Below are 20,886 nucleotides of genomic sequence, written 5' to 3'. Positions count from 1 at the left end.
GTTTGTCTTCTCAGTGTTCTTGTTGCTTCCAGCGTAGGTGGGGGAGGAGAAAGGCCAAGGCACGATGTCACTGTCCCTTATTTTATACCCTCAGTCCATGTGCCTGGAAAATACTAGCCCAGACATGTCCTGGTGGGCTTTGTTGAGTCACAGGGTTGAGCAGTCCGCTTGCTGTGGTCTTGTGCAACTGTTGTTGAATTGTAAATCCCTTATTTACAATTCCCCTGCTGATTAATGGTTGTTGAACACCCTCCTCTGGGCGGGGATCACCTCCTTCATATACCTCTAGCAAACTTGCAGCATATTTCAGTATCAACCGTACAGCAAAATCTCAGAACTTGATGCACCCAACGATATATGAACTTGATACATACTAACAATATATGTATTTTGACAGAACAATGGGTTTTAGCAGATCATGACCTTTCATACGATATCCTGCTTGATGTGCTTTGTATGAAATATATTAAAGTTATATGATAGGGGTGAATATGGGGGTTCCAGGGTGCTGCTTTGAGGTACAGAGTGCCATAGTTGGACCCTACTCCTTCTTTTCAGTCATCCTGTTACCAGTTGCCCTCTGTGCAGATGCTTTGGCAGCAGTGGGGCATGACCGAGAGTATTAGCAGACAATGGGGCTGCACAGTTGCTCCTGTGAGCGCACGTCATCCCTTTGCAGACAGCAGCAGCCCCTAGGCCCAGCTTAGCTGTGTCCTAGACCTGGCTTATGGTAAACACTTAGGTTGACGTAGCTACAGTGCTCAAGGGTGTGGAAAATCCATCCCCCTGAGCATCGTAGTTACAGTGACCTAACCCCCTGGTGTAGATACAGCTAGGTCGATGGAGGAATGCTTGTCAGAGGCAAGAAGTTTTGTGAGATCCTTTTGTTTCCTACTCTTTGTTTCCTATCTTTTAACCAGTTACTGATCCATGGGAGAACCTTCCCTCTTATCCCATGACTGTTCACTTTGCTTAAGAGCCTGTGGTGAGGGACCGTGTCAAAGGCTTTCTGAAAGTCCAAGTATACTATAGTCTCTGGATCACCCTTGTCCACATGCTTGTTGACACCCCAAAAGTATCCTAATAGATTGGTGAGGCATGATTTTCTTTTACAAAAGCCATGTTTATTCTTCCCCAACAAATGGTGTTCATCTATGTGTCTGTCAGTTCTGTTCTTTACTATGGTTTCAACCAATTTTCCTGGTACTGAAGTTAGGCTTATTGGCCTGTAATTGCCAGGATCACCTTAGCTGTCTTCCAGTCATCTGATACAGAGGCAAATGTAAGCGATCAGTAGTGTACTACGGTTAATAGTTCTGTAGCTTCATATCTGAGTTGCTTCAGAACTCTTGGGTGAATACCATCCTGGTGACTTATTACTAAGGCTATGTTTTAGTCACGGGTATTTTTAGTAAAAGTCATGGATAGATAATGGGCAGTAAACAAAAATTCACAGCTTGTGACCTGTCCGTGACTTGTACTATATACACTTGACTAAATCATGGGCAGGACGGCGCCTCAGGGACTGCCATGGGTGCTCTGGAGGGGGGTGACTCGGAGTGCTCTTTGGTGGGGGGGAGGGTGCCTTGGGGACTGCTGCAGGTGCCATGGGGCAGAGGGGTTGGTCCTGGGCTGGGGGTGGGGGTGAGGGGGAAGGTGTGTGTGTGTTGGGGGGGGAAGCAGGGCAGCCCGAGACTGCTGCTGCTATTTGCGGGGCAGGGGGGCCCAAGACTGCCCCAGCAGCAGCCAGAGTGGCTGACTCCAGGACTGCCCAAGCCTCTCCAGTGGTCCTGGGGTCAGTCGCACCGGCCACTGCGGAAGTCATGGAGGTCCTGGAAAATCATAGAATCCATGACCTCCAGCTCTGTGACAGCCTTACTTATTACTATTTAATATATCAATTTGTTCCAAACCTGCCTCTATTGACTCCTCAATCTGGGACAATTCCTGACATTTGTCACCTAAAAAGGATGGCTCAGGTGTGGAACCTCCCTCACATCCTCAGCCGTGACAACCGATGCAAAAAATTCATTTTGCTTCTCTGCAAAGGCCTTATTTTCCTGGCGTGCTTCTTTAGCAGCTCGAGCGTTCAGTGCCCCCGCTCATTGTGGGCCAGCTGTCTGGTTTGATGCACTTTAAAAAAAATGGCTGTTAGTTTTTGAGTCTTTTGCTAGTTGATCTTCAAATTCTTTTTTGGCCGGCCTAAGTACAGCTTTACGCGTGGCAGAGTCTATGCTCCTCTCTGTTTCCCTCAGTAGGATTTGACTTCCGATTTTGAAAGGAGGCCTCTCTGTGTCGAACCACCTATTTTACTTTCCTGTTTAGCGATGGTGGCTTTTTTTTTTTGTGGTCCTCTTACTGTTTGTGTGTTTGGGGTATACATTTAGTTTGGGCCTCCATTACGGTGTTTTTAAATGGTCTCCATGCAGCTTGCAGGCATTTCACCCAAGTATCTCCTCTTAGTTGTCTCTTTTCCATGCTGAAAAATCCCAGTCTTATTCATCTCTCCTCATATGGAAGCTGTTCCATGCCCCTAATCTTTTTTGTTGCCCTTTTCTGAACCTTTTCCAATTCCAGTATATCTTTTCTGAGATAGGGCAACCCCATCTGCACAGTGTTCAAGGTGTGGGTGTGCCATGGGTTTATACAGAGGCGATATGGTATTTTCTATCTTATCTGTCCCTTTCCTAAGGGTTCCCAACTTTCTGTTTGCCCAAAGAGGCAGTTGGAAAAGCTAAGTAGATGCAGACACAGATCTCCTGAGAAGGTGGCGCTTGGTTGGACAATGTATGGACTCAATCTAGGGGCTAGAGCACTGGGCTGGGACTCAGGAGACTTGGGTCTGTTCCCAGTTCAACCACTGCCCTGCTGGGTGACCCTGGGCAAGACACTTTACATCTCCGTGCCTCAGTTTTCCCATCTGTAAAGTACTGATCACCTTGGTAAAGTGTTTTGAGATCTGCTGATGAAAAGTGCTAGATAAGAGCTAGATGTTCCTGTTCTATATCATCTTCTAGCCAAGGATTTTTCTACAACCTTTAATGAAATTAGCCTCATCACACCTTATCAAATAGTTGCATATTATTATCCCTGGGGAAACTGAGGCACTGAGCAGTGACATGACCTTCCCAGGGTCAAACATGGAGTCGGCTGCAGAAATAGGAAGACTCTTTTTTTTTTAATTTCTTTTTAAACTCTATATTTTTAACTGGATCAGTGACATTTTTTGGCAATTAAAAATAATAATCAAGAAGCCCTATTTTTCCCCCTTATTTGAAGAATTGTGTTTGCAGATGCTAAATGGGGTGACTTCCCAACTATCCACTCCAGCCATAAATCCAGGCTTTTTATTCTGACTCTCACAAATCAGGTGCATCTTATGCTGCCTGTCCAGAGGGCATCTGCTCCTCCTGCCCATTAGCAGCCAGCCAGGAGCTGCTTGGGAGGCTGTTGGAAATGGGCTAACCCAGAGGAGCACTGGAAATCCAATGTAGTAAGATGCAGCAAATGATGGAGAAAGGATTCATGTGTGAGTGAAGCTGGCGTGTCTTGCCCGAGGGAGGAATAAATGTTTTATCGCTTTTTAGGAAGGGAATCTCTCACTTGTCAAAGACTTAAGCTGACTTGTAAAGAGAGAGATTTGTATCAAGAAGGAGAAGGGGCATGAAAGAACAGAAAGCCAGCTAAGGGAGTAACTGCTTTTCATGGTTCCTTAGGTGGAAATATTGAGCTTTGAAATGATGGGGGATAGCTGAGCGTCCTTCTGCTCAAACGCACGGACTGGAATGATTGTGTGGAGAGAGGCTGTTCCCACAGCACGCGAGCTTTTGAGAGGTAGATACGCTAGTGCTGGCAGCCGGAAGGGCAATAACTGTCCGTAAATTATAATTGCCTCAGATTTGTGTCCTGAAGCGTATTGTGCAAACGCTGCACCACGTCAGGGTAGGCTAAGCCATGATTTACCCCCACCTCCTTCAAACTGCAGCTCTAACACAGTTCTGCTTTGAGATCAGAGCTTGCTAGTGGTTAGAAATCAATGGGAGATAGGTGCCTAAATACCTTGATACATTTGTGGAGCTGGGCCTAAGTCCACAAGGCAGGATCTTTATTGATTGTGGTGAATGAGACAAAGCGGATAGACTGATTGTCAGAGCCGCGGTGACAGTTGCATCTCTGGTCATTATCTGAGGCCATCAACACCATGTGACGTCAGTGGTGGGAGATTTTCAAGGCCTGATCCTAGGCAGTGCTCAGCACCATCCCTCAGCTCCCTTGGACGCTGATGGGAGTCGCTGGTGCTCTGAAGCTCTCGGCATCGTGCTCTACCTGCGAAAGCCATTCAGTTAACAGAGCTGGTGTTCAAGAGTGTGACTGCACTTCAGACCGCTGTGCCTGGTCTAGAGGAGTGAGCTCAGGTAGGGCTTGCAAAATCCACTGTGTGGTGGTGACTAGACATCTGGCCTTGGTAAGCTGAGGGTAGAGGCACCAAGGGGTCATTGATTTGTATGGGATTTAACTTCTTTTTTTTTTTTTTTTTTTAAAGAAACCCCTAAGCTTCTATCCCCTCTGCTGGCAGAGAACCTTGTGACCAGGCCCCAGGGCAGCGCTGTCTGCCTGAGGCCCGATCTGCCCAGCTACGTTAGGTTGATGCAAGGCGATGTACATCTGTGCACGTGTCTCCTCTCAAATTTGTCTCCGGCCAACATAAGCAACGCAGTAACACCACCTCCTGGAATGGCTTTGAGCCAGGGTCGCCCTTCTGAGCCGTAGGGCAAGTGTAGATGCTGTGCGACCTGTCGGCCTGAACAGTCCTCCAGCAGCTGTCCCACAATGCCCCATTCCCTGATCACAATTATGAGCTGCACCTCGCTGAGACCAGAAGGCCCCCGCCCCTCTTAGAACAACCTGCCTATTTTTGAAAGGCCTTTTCCTGGTTGCCTGGCTTGGTGAGTAACCCAGCAGCTTCTCCTGGCCCTGTGCGGTGCTCAGGCTCTGCAGTCACAGCTGTGGACCAGCCGGAGACGCAGCCGGAGAGCTCTCTGAGCAGATTGCACGGGTACAACTGGAACCCACAGCAGTGCTGCGTGAAAGCCAAGGAACCACCCAGCTGTACTACAAGGCCAGGCAGCACACGCTCATTCTGGTGCTGAGCCACACACCTGCTGCTTTTACAACCAGCCACCTGCTTGGCAGAGACCCCACCAGCATCCTGCTCACCACTACGGATACCTCGGAGGAGCCGGAGACACAGATCCCTGCCATGAACAGCGTGGTGGAGGAGGAGAGGGCAGATGTGGCCAGGGGCTCCAGCCATGCTGCGAGTCAGGATCTGTTTGAGGTTCCTCCACAGTCTAGCCAGTCCCGCAGGCTGAGCGCGGATGAGCCTCATGAAGGGGAAGGGACTTTGCATGTCTGTGTGCATGGATTTTCCCTAACAATCTTTAAATGTAAAGAGGGGGCCTAGCCCATCCCCGAATGAACAGGACAAAGCTATCTACTTTCGTTGGTTTGCTCGTAGGAGAAATACAGAAGTAGAGGTAGCATTCCCCTGTTGTTTGGGGGGAGGGGGCGGGGGGGGTAGGCAGAGCACTTGATGTGCATAGGGGTGTCCCTATATCCTCCAGAGAGACCTTAATGAAACTTGCATGGAGAGACTTTGTAATCCTCTCCCAAAGATTTCTAGGGCTGGCGGCCTCCCCTCTGCATTAGGACACTTTCCCATGCCAATCTGCGATGAGATCAGCTGGCACCGTGCAGTAAACAGGCTAGTGGCATGCAGGCCTGGGCAGCTTTGGGACTCCAGGAGCAGCTGTGTCACCCTTGTAGGCCTTGCTGGAGCCCTAAGCATAATTAACAGCGTGAACCAGAGTAGGCCTGGCATTGTCAGAATAGTAACCCACTGGATGTCAGCCCACCACGTAAGCACCTTCCTGTCTGGAGAGTAGCTATGTAAACACATCCCCCCCGGTAGGAGAATAAGGGGACAATGACAGGAGAATGGATAAGGATGTTTTGTTCAAACTAGCAGGTACGAGGGTTAGGGGGGTCGCTAACTACATCTTGAGTGTAATAGGTAACTTGTTTGGATCAGTGGCTAAAAGAAGCAGTCACAGGAGGGGTATCTTTGTGCTGGTCTAGGGGACAGAATCCTGGGGTGCTGTTTGAACCACTACCATTGCCGTGGGCCGACATGCGTTGGTGTACCCGGAGCACCTATGGCGAACTAGAACTGTGCTTCGTTGGCTGTAAACCTGCCCTAGCGTTTTTGCTGCTGACCCGAGTCTGGGCCTTTCTTTATGAGTGACTTGGAGGTCTGCCGAGTCAGTGAGCTGCGTCCTCTGCGTGTGCAGCTCGCACCGGAGCGCCAAGGGCCGCAGCCTCAACCCTCAGCAGCGAGTTATCAGGCAAAATCCACCCGCACTTGTGGAAACCAGCACCAGCATGCAACGCCATTGCCTGAAACTCACGCCCATGGAATCAGAGCTACAATTCCTTCCCCTCACCCTGCTGGGCAACACTCACCATGACTGGGGCTGGAGAGCAGGGCTGTGCCGAGGCTCTCTAAGTGTTTATAAGAATAAGGGATGAGAGTTACAAAACTTGTTTTTCCCTTTCCGGTGTCACTGTAAATCCAGTGTCATCCCCCATCCCCCCATCAGCACCTGTTGCTATTGCAGCCTTGAAGGGTGCCCCATCCACACCCACAGATCCCCTGACCCTGTCGAGCAGAAAGAGGACTGGGGGGGACACGTTGTGCAAATCCTGCATGCCGGTGCTGCATTGTCCTGTAACTAAAGGGCCTGGAGAAGGAAAGAGGAGACAGGAGAGAGGCTCAGGACAAGGAGAGGGAGGTGCACTGGGACGTAATGGGTCTTCACAGGCAGCAAACCCAAATGTAGCTGACCCATGTTGACCTTCAGGTCCAAAAATCCGCCTGACCACCCTTTGCAGTCCTCGGAGCACTCCACAGTAGCAGTTCCCTACATCCCCTAACGCACCCCATGGCATCCCAGGCTGCAGTCCTGCCTCTGTCATTCCGTGCCATGGGACAGCAAGGAAAACCACAGCTCCACGTGCACTGACCTGTGAGAACCACAGCTGGTGTACACGTAGCCACAACAGACTACGCCTGAGCACTGAAGCGGACAGAAATGTTTGCCGTCTTTCCAGTTGCAGAGTCCCCTCTTGTTACTTTGTTTAAAGTTTGTCTTGCTTTCCTGCTGTTTTTTGATGCACATTGTTTGTTGCCACTCAAATTGTTATTTTTAGAGAATAAAATTCTTTATTAGTTCACAGCGGACTGCCTCGTGGTACTCCAAGCGCGCGGTACTTGTAAATGTACTTCAAGCACTACACTGTTCCAACAGCACCCAAACCTCCAGGCCCTGAGAATGATCGAGCACAGAACACTACTGTGACTGGCCGTCCTTCAACAGTACAGCTCCACACTGAGCGCTTGCAATGGTCCTTATGTCTGACTGTTCAGAGTCAGCAGACAGACTCACAGATCGCATGCAGCCCCAGCAGGCAGCAGGTCTGTCACTGAGATCTCCTGCAGTGAATCAACAGCACCAGCAGCCCTTCTGCTGACCCAAAGCCCTGTTGACAGTCCTCCTGCACCAGCTGAGCTGGTAGCTGAATCTTTCCCTGGTGCTGCTGAGGTGGCTAGTGTGCAGCTTCCTATAAGCAGGGGGGTAGGCTGGGTTCCCCAGAGTTGCTATTGGCATTTCAATTCCACCACTGGTAATCTGTTGGTCCGGAAAGGAAGTCCATACATTCAGCTTTCTGAACAGTCCTGTGTTCTTAAAGATGCAAGCGTCATGCATGGTCCCTGACCAGCCCACAGAGCTGTCAGAAGTGTCCATGGTGATCCACCCCAGCTCGCGTGACCATAGAAAAGTAGCCCTTTCTGTTGACATACTGTTGGCCACCTATTGCCCCATCCCCTATGTCCTGAACATTGCCAAAAGTCCCTGTCCTGCATAGCAGGAGACCATTAATGGCCCTGCACAGTTGCAGGACAACAGCCCTTACTGTGTATTTTCCACATCCCAAATGATTTCTCAGTGACTCGTAGCAGTCTGGCATTGCCTGCTTCCAGATTGCCACTCGCTTTGCAGCTGTCAGTGCAGCCTTCGTTCTGGTGCCCTTGCGCTGGAGGGCTGGGCAGAGTGCCCCACAGATCCAGGAGTGCGGGGGCCTCTGAAAGTCCTGCAGCCACTGCTCATTGTCCCAAGCGTGCATTACGATGAATGCCGTCCGTTAGTGCCTGCTTCTCGGGCCCAGAAGCAGTACTCCCCTGTCTGCAGCTGCTCCGTGAATGTCCCCTACAGCCTTGATCTGATTTGCATTATAGCCCTTAGCAAAGTGCCCTCAGAGAAGCCCTTGTGTTGCCTGTTAATCACAGGAATGTCGTGCGCCCTGTGTGTGCAGCGTCCGTGAGAACGGGGCAGAGCTGGGTGGGCTCCGTGCTTCTGTCAGAGGCTGCAGACGCCAAAAAGTGCTGCGTGGGGTTTTTACAAAGTGCCAACCTGTGCGGGGCTACGGATGGCGTATGGGGCTAGAAAATGTTGCCTGCTGGGAACCTGACCCTGGGCTCCCGCTGATCCCGGGGCTAGTCATCTCTGTCCCACAGCGCCCTGGGATGCCGCAGCGCCTGGTGCATGGTGTCTCGACGCGAGCGCTCCTGGCGAGTGTACAGCACCAACGCAAGCGGCCAAGTGTGTGCACAGGCTTCGGCAGCTGTGTGCTGATGAGACGTGCGTCACTCAGTTTGTAGTGCGGCCATGTGAGCACCGGGAACCGTGACAAGGATCAAGTCACTTTCACTTCTTCCACCCGTCAGCCGCAGGGCGCCAGGGAGGCTGAGATGTACCAGAGTCCTACTCAGAGGCTGGTAGAGGAGATGCAGCGTTCAGCACCCTGGAGGGAACTGGGGTGAGCTGTACCCACCCCTCGTTAGGGGACCTCCCACCATGTTTCTTAATGCCTCTGGTTTTCAGGGTTACTCCTGTGACGATAGGTGTCTGAGCTCAGGGTCGGGGGTTCTGGAGTCGGTGCCCTGCTCTGCCACTGACTCACTGTTTAGCCTTGGGAAAATTGCTCCCCCCAAGCCGACCTGATAGGCTGAAAGGGTTAGTCAGTGTTTGTCCAGGGCTGTGAACCTGTGCAGTGAGAGGCAGGATTGCCCTGTGGTTAGGACGCTCCCCTGGGACTTGGGGCATCTGCATCCAATTCCCTGCCCTGCAACAGACTGCCTATGGGACCTGGGGCAAGTCCTTTAGCCTCCGTGGGCCTCTGTGCAATGGTGCTACCAGCCCTGCCCTGCCTCCTGGGGGCGTTGGAAGGGGCAATATGCTGTGACTGTGAACTACTCAGCGGCTGGGGGCTGGTGGATATCGGCGAGGTAAAAGGAAGGGTTGTGGAGGCGCTAAGTGTCAGCAGAGAGAAAACATCCCAGTTTGCTCAGCTTGTGTCTGTTTGCCAAGGCCAGGAGCATTGTGGATATTTCAGATCAATGCTGTGATGCTTTGCCCGATTTACTTACGGGAAATCGGTGCTGCCAGCCTGACCTGAGTGAGCAGGAACAACGAGCAGCATGGGGGTGGCCTGCGGATGAACGAGCACCTAAAGAACTCCGCTTCCAGTTTCGGGAGGCTCGTCGGCAGACGTGGGACTCAAACGCTTCTGGGAGGGGGAGTTGCCCCTGCTTATTTTTGTGATTTTTCAAGTGATTTTCTCTCCTCTGTTGCTGTTTGAGGGCTCCCACAACTGCAGGGGAAACTGATTTACGCAGGGTAGCAACTCCATGCCCGTGAGAACTGTCCGATTGTTGGTGTCTGTAAACGTCTGCAGGGCCTGCCCAGAGGAACGATGATGCACACGCAGGGCTGGCAAATGCCCAAGCTGGAAAAAACAGAGACAAATGGTTATGTTTAAGCTCCCTAGTAAGGGGTCCTCTTGCCACAGTGGCAGGTGAGGAATGTTCCTGATTGAAGTGATGGCTCATTTGAGAGTGTTCTTTTGACCACAGCATCTCCCAGGATCTTGCTGTATCTCTGTCCACTGGCTGTGAGTTTTCAGGTGGATATGTGTAACAGCTTGGAAGCTGTTACTGCTGATCCAAAATGACCAGCCTGTGGTTGCAATACAGATGCCCCTGTGGCCAGTTAAACCCCCCTTATGGGATGTCTTCTGATATACTGGGATTTCACTGAGCCCACCTGCTCCACTAGCCTGGGCTCTATCTCCCTGTTTTGCTGAATCAGGCTCTCTGGCCGCACACACACACAGGTAGGGAGCACTAGCTGTAGAATCACACAGAAGCTGCAAACAGCTCTCTGTGAGATAAGTGCTGGGCAATTTCCCAGCTGAACCAAGTGCAGCTTCCCTCTGGAAAGTACACCCAAGATGATAATGTCTTGCGCTGTATAGAAAGATCTGCACAGCGCAAGCTCATAAAAATTCACCGTTTCCCTCAATGTGAAGAGAGATATGCACAGCTTCTTGCCCCCCCCAGTTATAAATTGCACAAACTTTTGTCTTTTTGGGGGGGGGGGAATTTAGCATCTCTGAACAACAAAAGTTTTGTCACACAATTGCCTGTGTACACACCCATTGTAATTGTTACGTAGTCAATATTCCTAACTTCAGATACAGAAATGATCCGGGCACACAAATTGGATAATTGCATTCAGGAAATCATAACCTTTCCAATGAGACCTTACAAGACCCATCTTGCATATTCACATCATAACCATATTTCTATGAAGAATATGGGGTGTAAGACCTTGCTGTTTGCATAGGGTGGGGTAGATCTAATGCACCCTTTCGCGTGTTTCTCTTTCAGATAGTCCCTGGTCCAGCTCAGTGCTCCCTGGAAAGATGGAGATGGCAGAAGAAGAAGGTAGGGGCTGGAACGTGACTGACAAAGTGGGTTTGGCCTGGTTTTAGGTTCGTTGCTGTGCAGAGAAACTCCGGTAACTTATTCCTGCTGCGGTTCGCGAGGCGACTGCACCATTGGAGGGAGCTTTTAGCATGTTGGTAAATCTGGAGGTGACTTGTTTGCTTCATTTGGTTTTGATCCCCCCGCTAGCCCCCTAACACGACTCTCTCCAGCTGCAAGCGTGTCTGCAATCTCATCATGGCTGTCCTTGTACCCAGAAAGGGGCAGGCCCGGCCCGGTAACCTGACTGAGGGGCGGTTTGGGGCTGCCTGAGAGACTCAGGACAAACATGAGTGGCACCAAACTGAGAGAACAGGCTACTGGGAAATCAGATTGATGGGCAGCTTTGATTTAAAACCTCCAGGTGTGTGAGGGTCCCCTGACAGCGACCAACTCTTGGATCACTGTGCAGCACTACTGCACACTACCAGCCAAGGTGTCATGATTCTGGGCTTGATCCTGGTCTCTCCTCAGTGGAATGCTATTGCCTTTGATACCATCGCTCCTGGTTTACACTGGTGCAAGTGGGAGCAGAATCAGGGTCCTGCGGAAAGCAGGGTTCAGTTCCCAGGTCTGCACAGACAAGTCACTGAGGGCTGGTGGTGTAATTGTAGGGGGTCCTGACCCAAAAAGGAGTTGTGTGGGGGAGAGGGCGGGGGAGTCACAAGGTAATTGTAGGGTGGGTTGCAGTTCTGCTACCCTTGCTTCTGCACCGTCTTCAGAGCTGGACAGCCATAGGGCGGCAGCTGCCCCCTCCCTGTCCTCTACCTTGACTCCAAGATCTTTCTTGAGCGCTGACATCATTTTGAATGTAGACCTGGGATTCTGGTTTCCGATCTGCATTGCTTTGTATTTAACAACACTGGATTTCATTGACCATTTTGTTTTCCAGCCATCCAGTTTAGTGAGAGCCTAAGTTCCCTCTAAGCCGTGCGGCCATGCAGCAGCCTATGACGCGTTGCTCAGGCTGCGGCAGGGAGAGGTGCCCCTCCCCTGACGCCAACCCAGCTCTGGGCCTGCTGCAGCTGGGGCAGAGGCACCCAAACCCAGCCAGGTGTCCCAACCCCGGCCTGGATCTGTGCGGCTGGGTGAGAGGCGCCTATCCCGCGGCCCCAGCCCAGGTGCAGCTGCTGGGAGAGAGAGCTGGGAGGGCCTCTCTTCCTGCCGTAGCCCCAGGTCAGCCTGCACCCCAAACCCCTCATCCCCAGCCCCACCCTGGAGCCCGCACCCCCGCCGCAGCCCTCACCCCCCTGCATCCCAAGCCTCTGCCTGAGCCCCTCATCCCCGGCCCTGAGCCCCCTCCCACACTTCGAACCCCTTGGCCCCACCCCCGCCACATGGATTTGGTTATGCGCACCAATATGGAGGTGATGTGTCCCATGTCACCGCCATAGTGGTGCACATAACAAAATTCATTCCACACACGGACATAAATTAGAGGGAACACTGGTGAGAACCCTTTGTAACTCTTCGCTGTCAGCTTTAAACTAGCAATTTTGTATCATCTGCAAATTTTGCCACCTCATTGTTTATGCCTTTTTCCAGATCATTTATGAATATGTTGAATAGGACTGGTCCCAGAGCAGACCCCTGGGGGACACCACTATTCACCTCTCTCCATTCTGAAAACTGACCATGTATTCCTACCCTTTGTTTCCTATCTTTTAACCAGTTACCCATCCATGAGAGGACCTTCCCTCTTATCCCATGACAGCTGACTTTGCTTAAGAGCCTTTGGTGAGGGACCTTGTCAAAGGCTTTCTGAAAATACAAGTACCCCGGAACCCCTTGTCCATGTTTGTTGACCTCCTCAAAGAATTCTAGTAGATTGGTGAGGCATGATTTCCCTTTACTGAAACCACGTTGACTCTTCCCCCAACATATTGTGTTCATCTTGTGTCTGATAATTCAGCTCTTTACTATAGTTTCAACCAATTACCAATGAATAATGGATCAATATTTCTTTCCAGATATAAAATTTATCACCGATGAGAAGTTTGACTTTGGTCTGTCTTCTCCTTCAGACAGGTAGGATTGAAGGGCCAGAACCTCAGCTGGTGTCGGGCAACCTGGCAGCGAAGCCAACAGCTGAATTATACCAGCTGAGGGTCTGGCCCAATATCCATTTCCCTTAAAGGTTTCTGTCATTGTGTGCATTGAAGGGCCCTCCCAGGTTTCTGATCACGCCGATGGTGTGGCGTGAAAGCCTTCTGGGAGGGCAGAGCTCTGTGACGCATTAGTCCATGTCCCTCCCGCCTCACTCCGCGCTGGCAGGTGTTGGGCCTTGTGGCTCTGGGAACCTGCGACGGGAGGAGCGAGAAAACCAGGCTCGTGGTGCTTCAGCCTTAACTTGCCAAAAAAGCTAGGTCCAGCCCCGCGGATCATTCAGCCACAAGCATCCCTCTGAGCCGGCTGCTCCCGGGCGTGGAGCCTGTTAACGCAGAAGCAGGCCTCCTGTCTTCGGGGGGCCAGTCGTGGCCAACAGTTGCTGGATGAGGCCCTTGAATAGTAGATCTGGTTGGCCTCTGCAGAGCCGTAAACGTGCCAGGTCAGACACATACGAAGGGCAGGGCAAATCCCTCCCCAAGGCGGGTCAGCCAGGTTCTGACTGACTCAGTTAGTAACCAAGGTGCAGCTGGAAAGACAAAATACTTCCCTGCCTCTGGCTGTAGCATGAGCCATGTGGAGCTGGGCACTCTCTGCTCCATCCAGCCTCTGGTAACCGTGGCTTTGCCCCCACAGCCGGGAGGAGGAGGTCCAGCATGTCGAGAGGGGCGTGGCACAAGGGCTCGACCTGAACATGCAGCAGAGGGAGGACACGGGCCGGAGCAGAGAGTGCCTGGCCCGCTGGAGCCCACTGAGTGCTGAGAAGCTGGAGGAGATCGTGAAGGAGGCCAACTGGCTGGCCGTGCAGCTGGAGAGGTGCAGCCTGCGGGAGAAGGAGAATGCCAGGGCCGGGCTGCTGGGAGACACAGCGCTGGGCCCAGCGGGGGAGCCCCTTGTGTCCATGCGGCTCCCGCACAAGGAGCGGGCGAGCCCCCGGAGCCCCCGGCGTGAGACCTTTGTGGTGAAGAACAGCCCCGTCAGGGCGCTGCTGCCCACCGTGGAGCCAGGGACGCTCCTCCCCCCGGGGAAAAGCCCCTCAACATGCGCCAGAGCAGCACCGACTCCCCCCCGCCTCCGACACAAGCTGGGCAGCTGCTCCGCTGGCAGCGAACGGCTCCGTAAGAAATCCACCCCCAGCAAGGGCCCCGCTCTGTCTCCCACAAAGAGAACCGAGAAGGTAGATGGGCCCCTGAGAGGGGGAGGTGCTGGGGGGCCTGCGCGGGGCTCTATCTTCCATGGCCAGCTCTGGTGGGGGTTAGTCTGGAACCCAGCCTCCTGCCCCCCATCCCCCTTTCCTGCCAGAAGGGGGAAGGAGCATTCTCCTCTATCCACCACGAACCACCTGATCTGCTGCTCCATGTCTGGGTCCGGTGCTGCTCTGGTGCTGCACAGCGCTCCTGCCAGGACCCAATGCTTGTAAATTTCTCCGCTGCCCAGGTTCCCAGTAGCAGCCATGAAACTGACCAGAGGGGTCTACTTTCAGAGGGCAGGTGCCTGCAAAGAGCTTTGAGCAGCGGCGCCGGCCCCTCTGTCTGCAGACTCAGGCAGGCAGCGCTGCACCCAGGTCATGTGAGGGAGGTTTGGCCTTCCAAGCATAAGATCAAGAAACTCTGGTTCAACAAACGAAAATTTGAATTCTGCCTAAACAACTGGCTTAGGCCCAGCCCTTCCCGGAGGGAGAGCTCCCGTTTGCCCGTGGCAAGTCACAACTTTCCCGCTGTGCAAACTGCTGTCAGCTTTCCCTCCTGTAAAGTGGAACCAGCCCCCCAGCATGAAACGTTCACTTCTCGGTGTCCTCAGGTTGGGGTGCCCCCTGCTGGCCCTGGGGCTGAACTGGGGCATCCCATGCAGGAGCTGGGGTCGTGGCAGAGCCTCTGGGGGACCTGTTTGAATGGAGCAGGCAGCAGGTGCTAATGCACAGGGACCCGTGTGGGGCATCGGGTGTGGGCTCTCCTGAGGCCCTGGGCTCACATCACTGCTGGGCTGTCGGGATTCCCAAGCTGAGTGGAGCTGGGCCAGGTCAGCACAGGGGTGCGGGACCTCTCAGGAGCACTGAGGGGCTGCAGGAAGGTGGATTCTGGTGTCTGAGTCAGTGTGAGGCTAGAGGGCGCTGTGCTGCGGGGGGGGCTCAGTAGGGGGTGCTCTCTCCTATGCCCCTAAGGGACGCAGCTCAGTGGGAGGCTATCTCCCCTTGCAGTCAGCGCTGACCCCAATGCCCCAGCCTGGTGCCAGGGGCCCTGTGCTGCTACACGGGGCTGTCGTTCAGATGGGATCTAACCTGCAGCCTGGCGCCAGGAGCGGGACCTCCAGCACCCTGCACAGATGGCAGCGGGGGACACTTGTCGTTGTGTGCTGCCTCCTGACCTCCCACAGACCTACAGCTGGAGACCGTACTCTCCCTCCCCCGTCTGCTGCAGAGCCTTGTCCTGCACCCCCCCGGGGGCCGCCTGACCCCCAGGTTATTGCTCTGTCAGTGTGAAGACTCAGGCTCTGGTCAGGGAGAGGCAGGTGAGCTGATCTCCGCTGTACAGTGCGGCCCAGGCTTCACCTCCCTTTATCCCTCTTGCCGCACTAGCTGAGCCTCCAGGACCGGCCGCCCAGCTGTGCATCACCTGCCCGGGGAAGGAGAGAACCAATGGGCCCCAGGCCATCTCCCTCCCAGCCCCGCCCTGCCCAAGAGCCCTCGACACCCCGCAGGAGAGCGGAGCCCCTCCAGGAAGCAAGTGCAGGTAACCGGGCTTGCGAGCAGACTGCTGAGCGTGGGGGTCGGGGGCTGATCCTGCTCGCTTCACCTCATCTGTGGGGGGATCCAGGGGTCTGCATCCCCGTGTGCCACCGAGCCCTGCACCGTACAGCCCGTAGTGGGCACTGGGGGCAGCGTGGCCCCACGCAGAGGAGCAGGGGCTGCTCCTCCCAGGTTCAGCTGTAGCCCATCAGCTGTGCTGCCCGTCTCCTTGTGGGGGAGGATTCGGGATCCCAGTGTGTAGACGTCCCAGGCAGGATGTGTCCCCGAATGGCCCCCATGCTGGATCTGTGCCGTGTGTTTGCAGATCCCTATTGCTGCCCCTGCCAGAGCCGGCCTTAGGGTGTCTCGGCCCTTCCTGCACACAGGATCCCCGGGAATCCACTCCCACCCTTGGGTGGCCCTTCTCCTCCAGCAGGGAGGCAGCGCCCCCTAGTGCCCTGCTCTGGGAGGGGCCTCCCTCCAGTGCAGAGAAGAAAACGAAATGGGTTTTTATGCCTGGAAAATAATTGTCATGCCAAGCGGAGCGGGCTGGCTGGCACCGGGCTGCCCTCCACCATGGGCCAGCTCCAGAGGAGCGCTGCTGAGCCATCAGAGCCAGGAACAAGCCTGCACTTTCCAGGAACCAGCCATCAAATCAGGTCCCTCCAGCAGCCCAAAGAGTCAGCCCCGGATGTCGCCCCGGTCTCGAGTCCGCCACAGCACTTTGTGCTGGCAGTTGTTGGCAACCACATTTCGTGGCTCGGAGACAGCCAGGGCCAGATGTGAGGATCCGTCGGGTGCTGGGCCTTGAAGTGCTGTGGCTCGTGGCTGCAGAGGTGGGAAGGGGGTGCAGAATCGGACCCCAATCACTGTCACCTGCAGCCGCTGGCGAGATTGGTTGCTGCCTGGAGTGGGAGCTGAGGGAGGGCAAGGGAAGATGGGGATTGCAGCAGTGGAATCAGTACAAACATGTTCAGACCCGTAAAGTCCCCCTGGCTCCTCCGGCAGCGATCTGCACGCAGCGATGTCTGGCCCAAGAGCGGGATCGGAGGGTGTGGGGGGAGTCCAGGGCCAGGCTCGGGCTTTAAAAGCCAGTCAGCATCCACAACTGCAAGCAGGGGCAGTAACAGTGGGGCCCCAGGTGATGGGGGCTATTGACAGAGCCCTGAGGGACGGCGAGCGGGGTGGGGAGGGGTAATCTCCCTGAGCGAGATTGAGCAGGGGGGAGGGCTAGCAGCAGGGCCCTCCAGTGACTGGGGTTGAGGGGGTGGCAGAGCCCCTGAGGGACTGCGAGTGGAGGTGGGAGTAAGAGCCCCCCCCCACCCAAGGAAAGGGGAGCGGGGGGCTCTCTTGGGACCTGCCTGAATACAGCCCTATCAGCTCCTGCTTTCCTTTCTGACCCGTCAGGTCAGGCTAAGGCCTTCAGGGGCGATGCTCCCCAGCTCCCAGCCAGCGCCAGGCCTGCCCCCGGTGCACCCGCCCACCAGACCCAGGCCAGGAGTATGGCTGCCCCTGTGCCCACGAGTCGCCGCCTGGTGCCCAGCAGCATCCCCAAGCTGGCCAGCCGCGTCATCGTCCTGAGCAGGGCTGCCGTGCCCGGGAGGCCCAGCCAGCCGCAGCCCGCAGGCCGTGGCTCAGCTGGCAGGAGAGTGCTGCCGAGCGCAGCCGGACGGAGAGGTGAGAGCTCCGGCGGGTGCAAGCATAGCACGTTGCTCGCCCCAGGGGTGGGGGCTGGGACAGACCCACGGGGAGCTCCCATGTCCTGCTTGCACTGGGCCTGAGCGGGGCAAGACTCTGCATTAGCAGGGGGCAAGGCAGCCCTTCCCTGGGCAATTAGTACCTCCCCCATAGACGCCGCCGAGCAGTGCCTGCCGCCGAGCCAGCCCGGCTATGCCCGCCCTAGCCCAACGCCGCCGGCCCCCCCACCCCCAGCAGGGCCGTATCCCCTAGTCCTGCTTTGACTGTTGGGAGCTGGAGCCGCTTGCAGAGTATGAACGGGGCGGGGGGTGGCCTGCCCTGACCCCTGGGGTCCTGGCCCAGGCTGGAGCTTTCTGGGCACACACTCCTCTAGCTGGGCTGCCCCTCCCCCCAGGACAATGGAGGCGTCTGTGTCTCTGCATTGTTACAATGGTCTAAGCGGGCGGCTCGTGCCCTGATGCCCACAGGATGCTGTTCGGTGGCACCTGGAGCTGGATCTCCATCTCCAAGCAGTGACGCTGCCTGCCCGTTACTGCCAGGTTTGCCAGAACCTATTCTCTCACCTAGCCCAGGCCATCTGGTGCTGGATGAGAGATCTCGGCAGCCTCCTGTATCCTTGTGCCCTTGAGGCTCAGATGCTCCAGCTGGGCTGGGCTGCGCTTCCTGCTGACTTTTCCCTTTGCCCGCAGGCCCCGGCCCTCAGCGGACGGCCCCTCCAGGAAGCAGGCTGCAGCCACCCCGGGAGGTGACCTTGCCCAGGTCTCCGAGGTAAAGCTTTCCCACTGTGTGGTGTGTGAGCCATATGGGAGCAGAGCTGCAGATCAGAGCAACCCCTGCGAGCTGTTTGCCCCAGGGCTGGCGCCGTCTGCAGGTTTCCTACGTAACTGCACGGACGCTTCAGGAGCAAGGCTGCCCCTGTCGGTGAGAGCAGCATCCTTGGTTACCAGCCACCTCCTGTGGCAGGAGCTATCCGTCTTGCCCTGTGTGCTCTGCAGCCCATCAGTGGCCATCTTGTACATTAGCTCCACAGCCACTTGTCCTCCCCGCAGGCCTGGGGCTGTTCCCTGCACTAAGGGCCCAGCACCCCAGTTGGGCCAGGTTTGCAGCAGGGCTCCGCATGGTGGGTGCTGAGCTCTCTAGAAAACCTGGATCCGTATCGTCCCAGCACATGGGCTTTGGTCTTTAATCCTTCTCCACCCGGCCATCTGCACCCATTGATGGATGTCTGACACCCCCAAGCCCACGCGGCTTCCTGCCGTGACGCTGGGCTGTGATAAAACGGTTTGAGACCAGACTCAGCCAAGACCCCGATCCTCCTCATGCTGGCAGAACTGGACTGACCCTTCACCTGCCCGCAGGGCATCCGTTAGCAGCACATGTCAGCTTGGAGGACACAGGAAAACTCATGGCCGCCACCTGCTAGGCGGGCAGCCTGAACTCCCCCGTTTTGAGCCTCTGCTGGGGGGGGGGGGGGGTCATGGTTAGTTTTACTTTGTTTTTTAGTTCGAGGAGGGGGAAATGCTGAGCTTGCGTGGTGCATGTGGACTGAGCAGGTTGCTGGACCGTACCGGCTGCACCTGATCTCACGTGGCAGCTGCATCCCTACGTGTTCAGGGGTTGTAGACAGTAGGCCAGGAAATGGGGCTTCCCTGGAAAATCGAACTCCAAAATAGTTTGATTCTGAAATGCTGCCACGGTGCCTTGTGGGAGTTTTAGTTTGGGTGCCTTGTGTCCCCATTGTCCTCTAAAGGTTGGGCTCCCTGGTCAGACTACATTTCCCATGGTGCACCATGGAAAGGGGAGGCAGTGCCTTATGGGAATTGTAGTTTGGGTGCCTCACACTCCTAATCTCTGTGTGCCAGGCTCCCTGATTGGATTCTGTCCAGGGGCGGCGAGTTGTATGGGCCCGTGGTGCCCAGGCTCCACCAACGTTTGGGGCCGGGTCTCACCCCTGGTCCCACTTGCCACCCCCGCGCACCTCCCCTGGGTCCCAGAGCATCCCTGCCTCTCCCCTGTAGCTCCACACTGACTCGGCTCTTCTAGCTCCCCGCACCAGCTGCCACCTAGTGCCCCCCTCACTGGTGGCAGGGCAGGCTGCCCTTACCCTGCCCTTCTGCCTCGGACCCTTCCCTTTTCTGGCAGGGCCCGCCCCCGCCCGCAGTCACCGCTCCTGCCCCACACTGGGCAAGGGGCAGCCCCATCCCTCACCCCCCAGTGAGGCTACAGTGAGGGACAGCAGCCGGGGAGAAGGCACACATGTGATGGCAGCCTCCCTGGCACCCACCACAGGGGAGGCGAGAGGGGGCTTCCTGGACCTGAGGGGGACCCTAGGAGCACGTGCAGTGACAGTGGTGTAGGGTGATGGGAGAAGAGGGGCCCCTCCCCCAGAGCTCACTGCTGCCAGCGGGGAGAAGGCTGGGGGGAGTCCTCCTCTCTGGCCCCAGCCCCAGGGCAGCCTGCCCGCACCCCAAATTGCTCGCACCCCAAACCCATCATCTCTAGCTCCACCCCACAGCCCTCACCCCTGCACCCCTCCCTCCGCACCCCCTCCCATCCCCAAACTCCCTCCCAGAGCCTGTACCCCTCACCCCCTCCTACACCCCCAGCCCAGAGCCTGCACCCAGCACCCAAACTCCCTCCCAGAGCCTTAGGCAGGTGGGGGGTGGAGTTGGGGGGGGTTCTGGGTACCACCACCATTTCTACAAACCTGCCACCCCTGATTATGTCTCCGTTACGTGCTCTGGCCCTTCATTTGCCATCATGTATGGCCTCCTATCACCAAGAGGGGAGACCATGGTGGGAAATGTCTCAAAAAGCTAGATTACAATTGGAAAAGGTTCAGAAAAGGGCAACTAAAATGATTAGGGGGCATGGAACAGCTGTGTGAGGAGAGATGAATAAGACTGGGACGGTACAGCTTGGAAAAGAGATGGCTAAGGGGGGATACAATAGAGGGCTATAAAATCATGACTGGGGTGGAGAAAGTGACTAGGGAAGTGTTATTTACTCCTTGTCATAACACAAGAACCAGGGGTTACCCAGTGAAATGAACAGGCAGCAGGTTTAAAACAAACACAAGGCAGTATTTCTTCACACAACGCACAGTCAACCTGTGGAGCTCTTTGCCAGACGATGTTGTGAAGGCCAAGACTATAAGGGGGTTCAAAAATAAGTTCCTGGAGGATCGGTCCATCAATGGCTATTAGCCAGGCTGGGCAGGGATGGTGTCCCTAGCCTCTGTTTGCCAGAAGCTGGGAATGGGCGACAGGATGGATCACGTGATGGTTCCCTGTTCTGTTCATTCCCTCCGGGGTGCCTGGCGCTGGCCACTGTGGGCAGACGGGACAGGGGGCTGGATGGACCCTTGGTCTGACCCCGTCTGGCCGCTCTCATGGTCTTAGCCCTGCCAGGG

General features: G+C 55.3%; 1 protein-coding gene across 1 annotated transcript; it reads left to right on the top strand.

The window, feature by feature from the left end:
• Positions 1–10,884: 10,884 nt before the first annotated feature.
• On the top strand, positions 10,885–18,246 carry PSRC1 (proline and serine rich coiled-coil 1). Its single transcript, XM_077839028.1, has 6 exons — positions 10,885–10,906; positions 12,916–12,973; positions 13,688–14,228; positions 15,627–15,780; positions 17,184–17,453; positions 18,164–18,246. Exons 1-6 carry the CDS (start codon positions 10,885–10,887, stop codon positions 18,244–18,246), a joined length of 1,128 nt encoding a protein of 375 aa, XP_077695154.1.
• Positions 18,247–20,886: the final 2,640 nt, after the last annotated feature.

This window comes from Eretmochelys imbricata, chromosome 21, assembly GCF_965152235.1.
Source record: "Eretmochelys imbricata isolate rEreImb1 chromosome 21, rEreImb1.hap1, whole genome shotgun sequence".
NCBI classification, from domain to species: domain Eukaryota; kingdom Metazoa; phylum Chordata; order Testudines; family Cheloniidae; genus Eretmochelys; species Eretmochelys imbricata.
This window is presented reverse-complemented; position numbering and strand designations above follow the sequence as displayed.

Excerpts from the sequence above, each read along its gene's own strand:
- PSRC1 (XM_077839028.1), top strand. The coding sequence starts at position 10,885 with ATGGAGATGGCAGAAGAAGAAG. Across the intron at positions 14,229-15,626 it reads CCACAAAGAGAACCGAGAAG|CTGAGCCTCCAGGACCGGCC; the intron begins GTAGATGGGCCC and ends TTGCCGCACTAG. Across the intron at positions 17,454-18,163 it reads GAGCGCAGCCGGACGGAGAG|GCCCCGGCCCTCAGCGGACG; the intron begins GTGAGAGCTCCG and ends CTTTGCCCGCAG.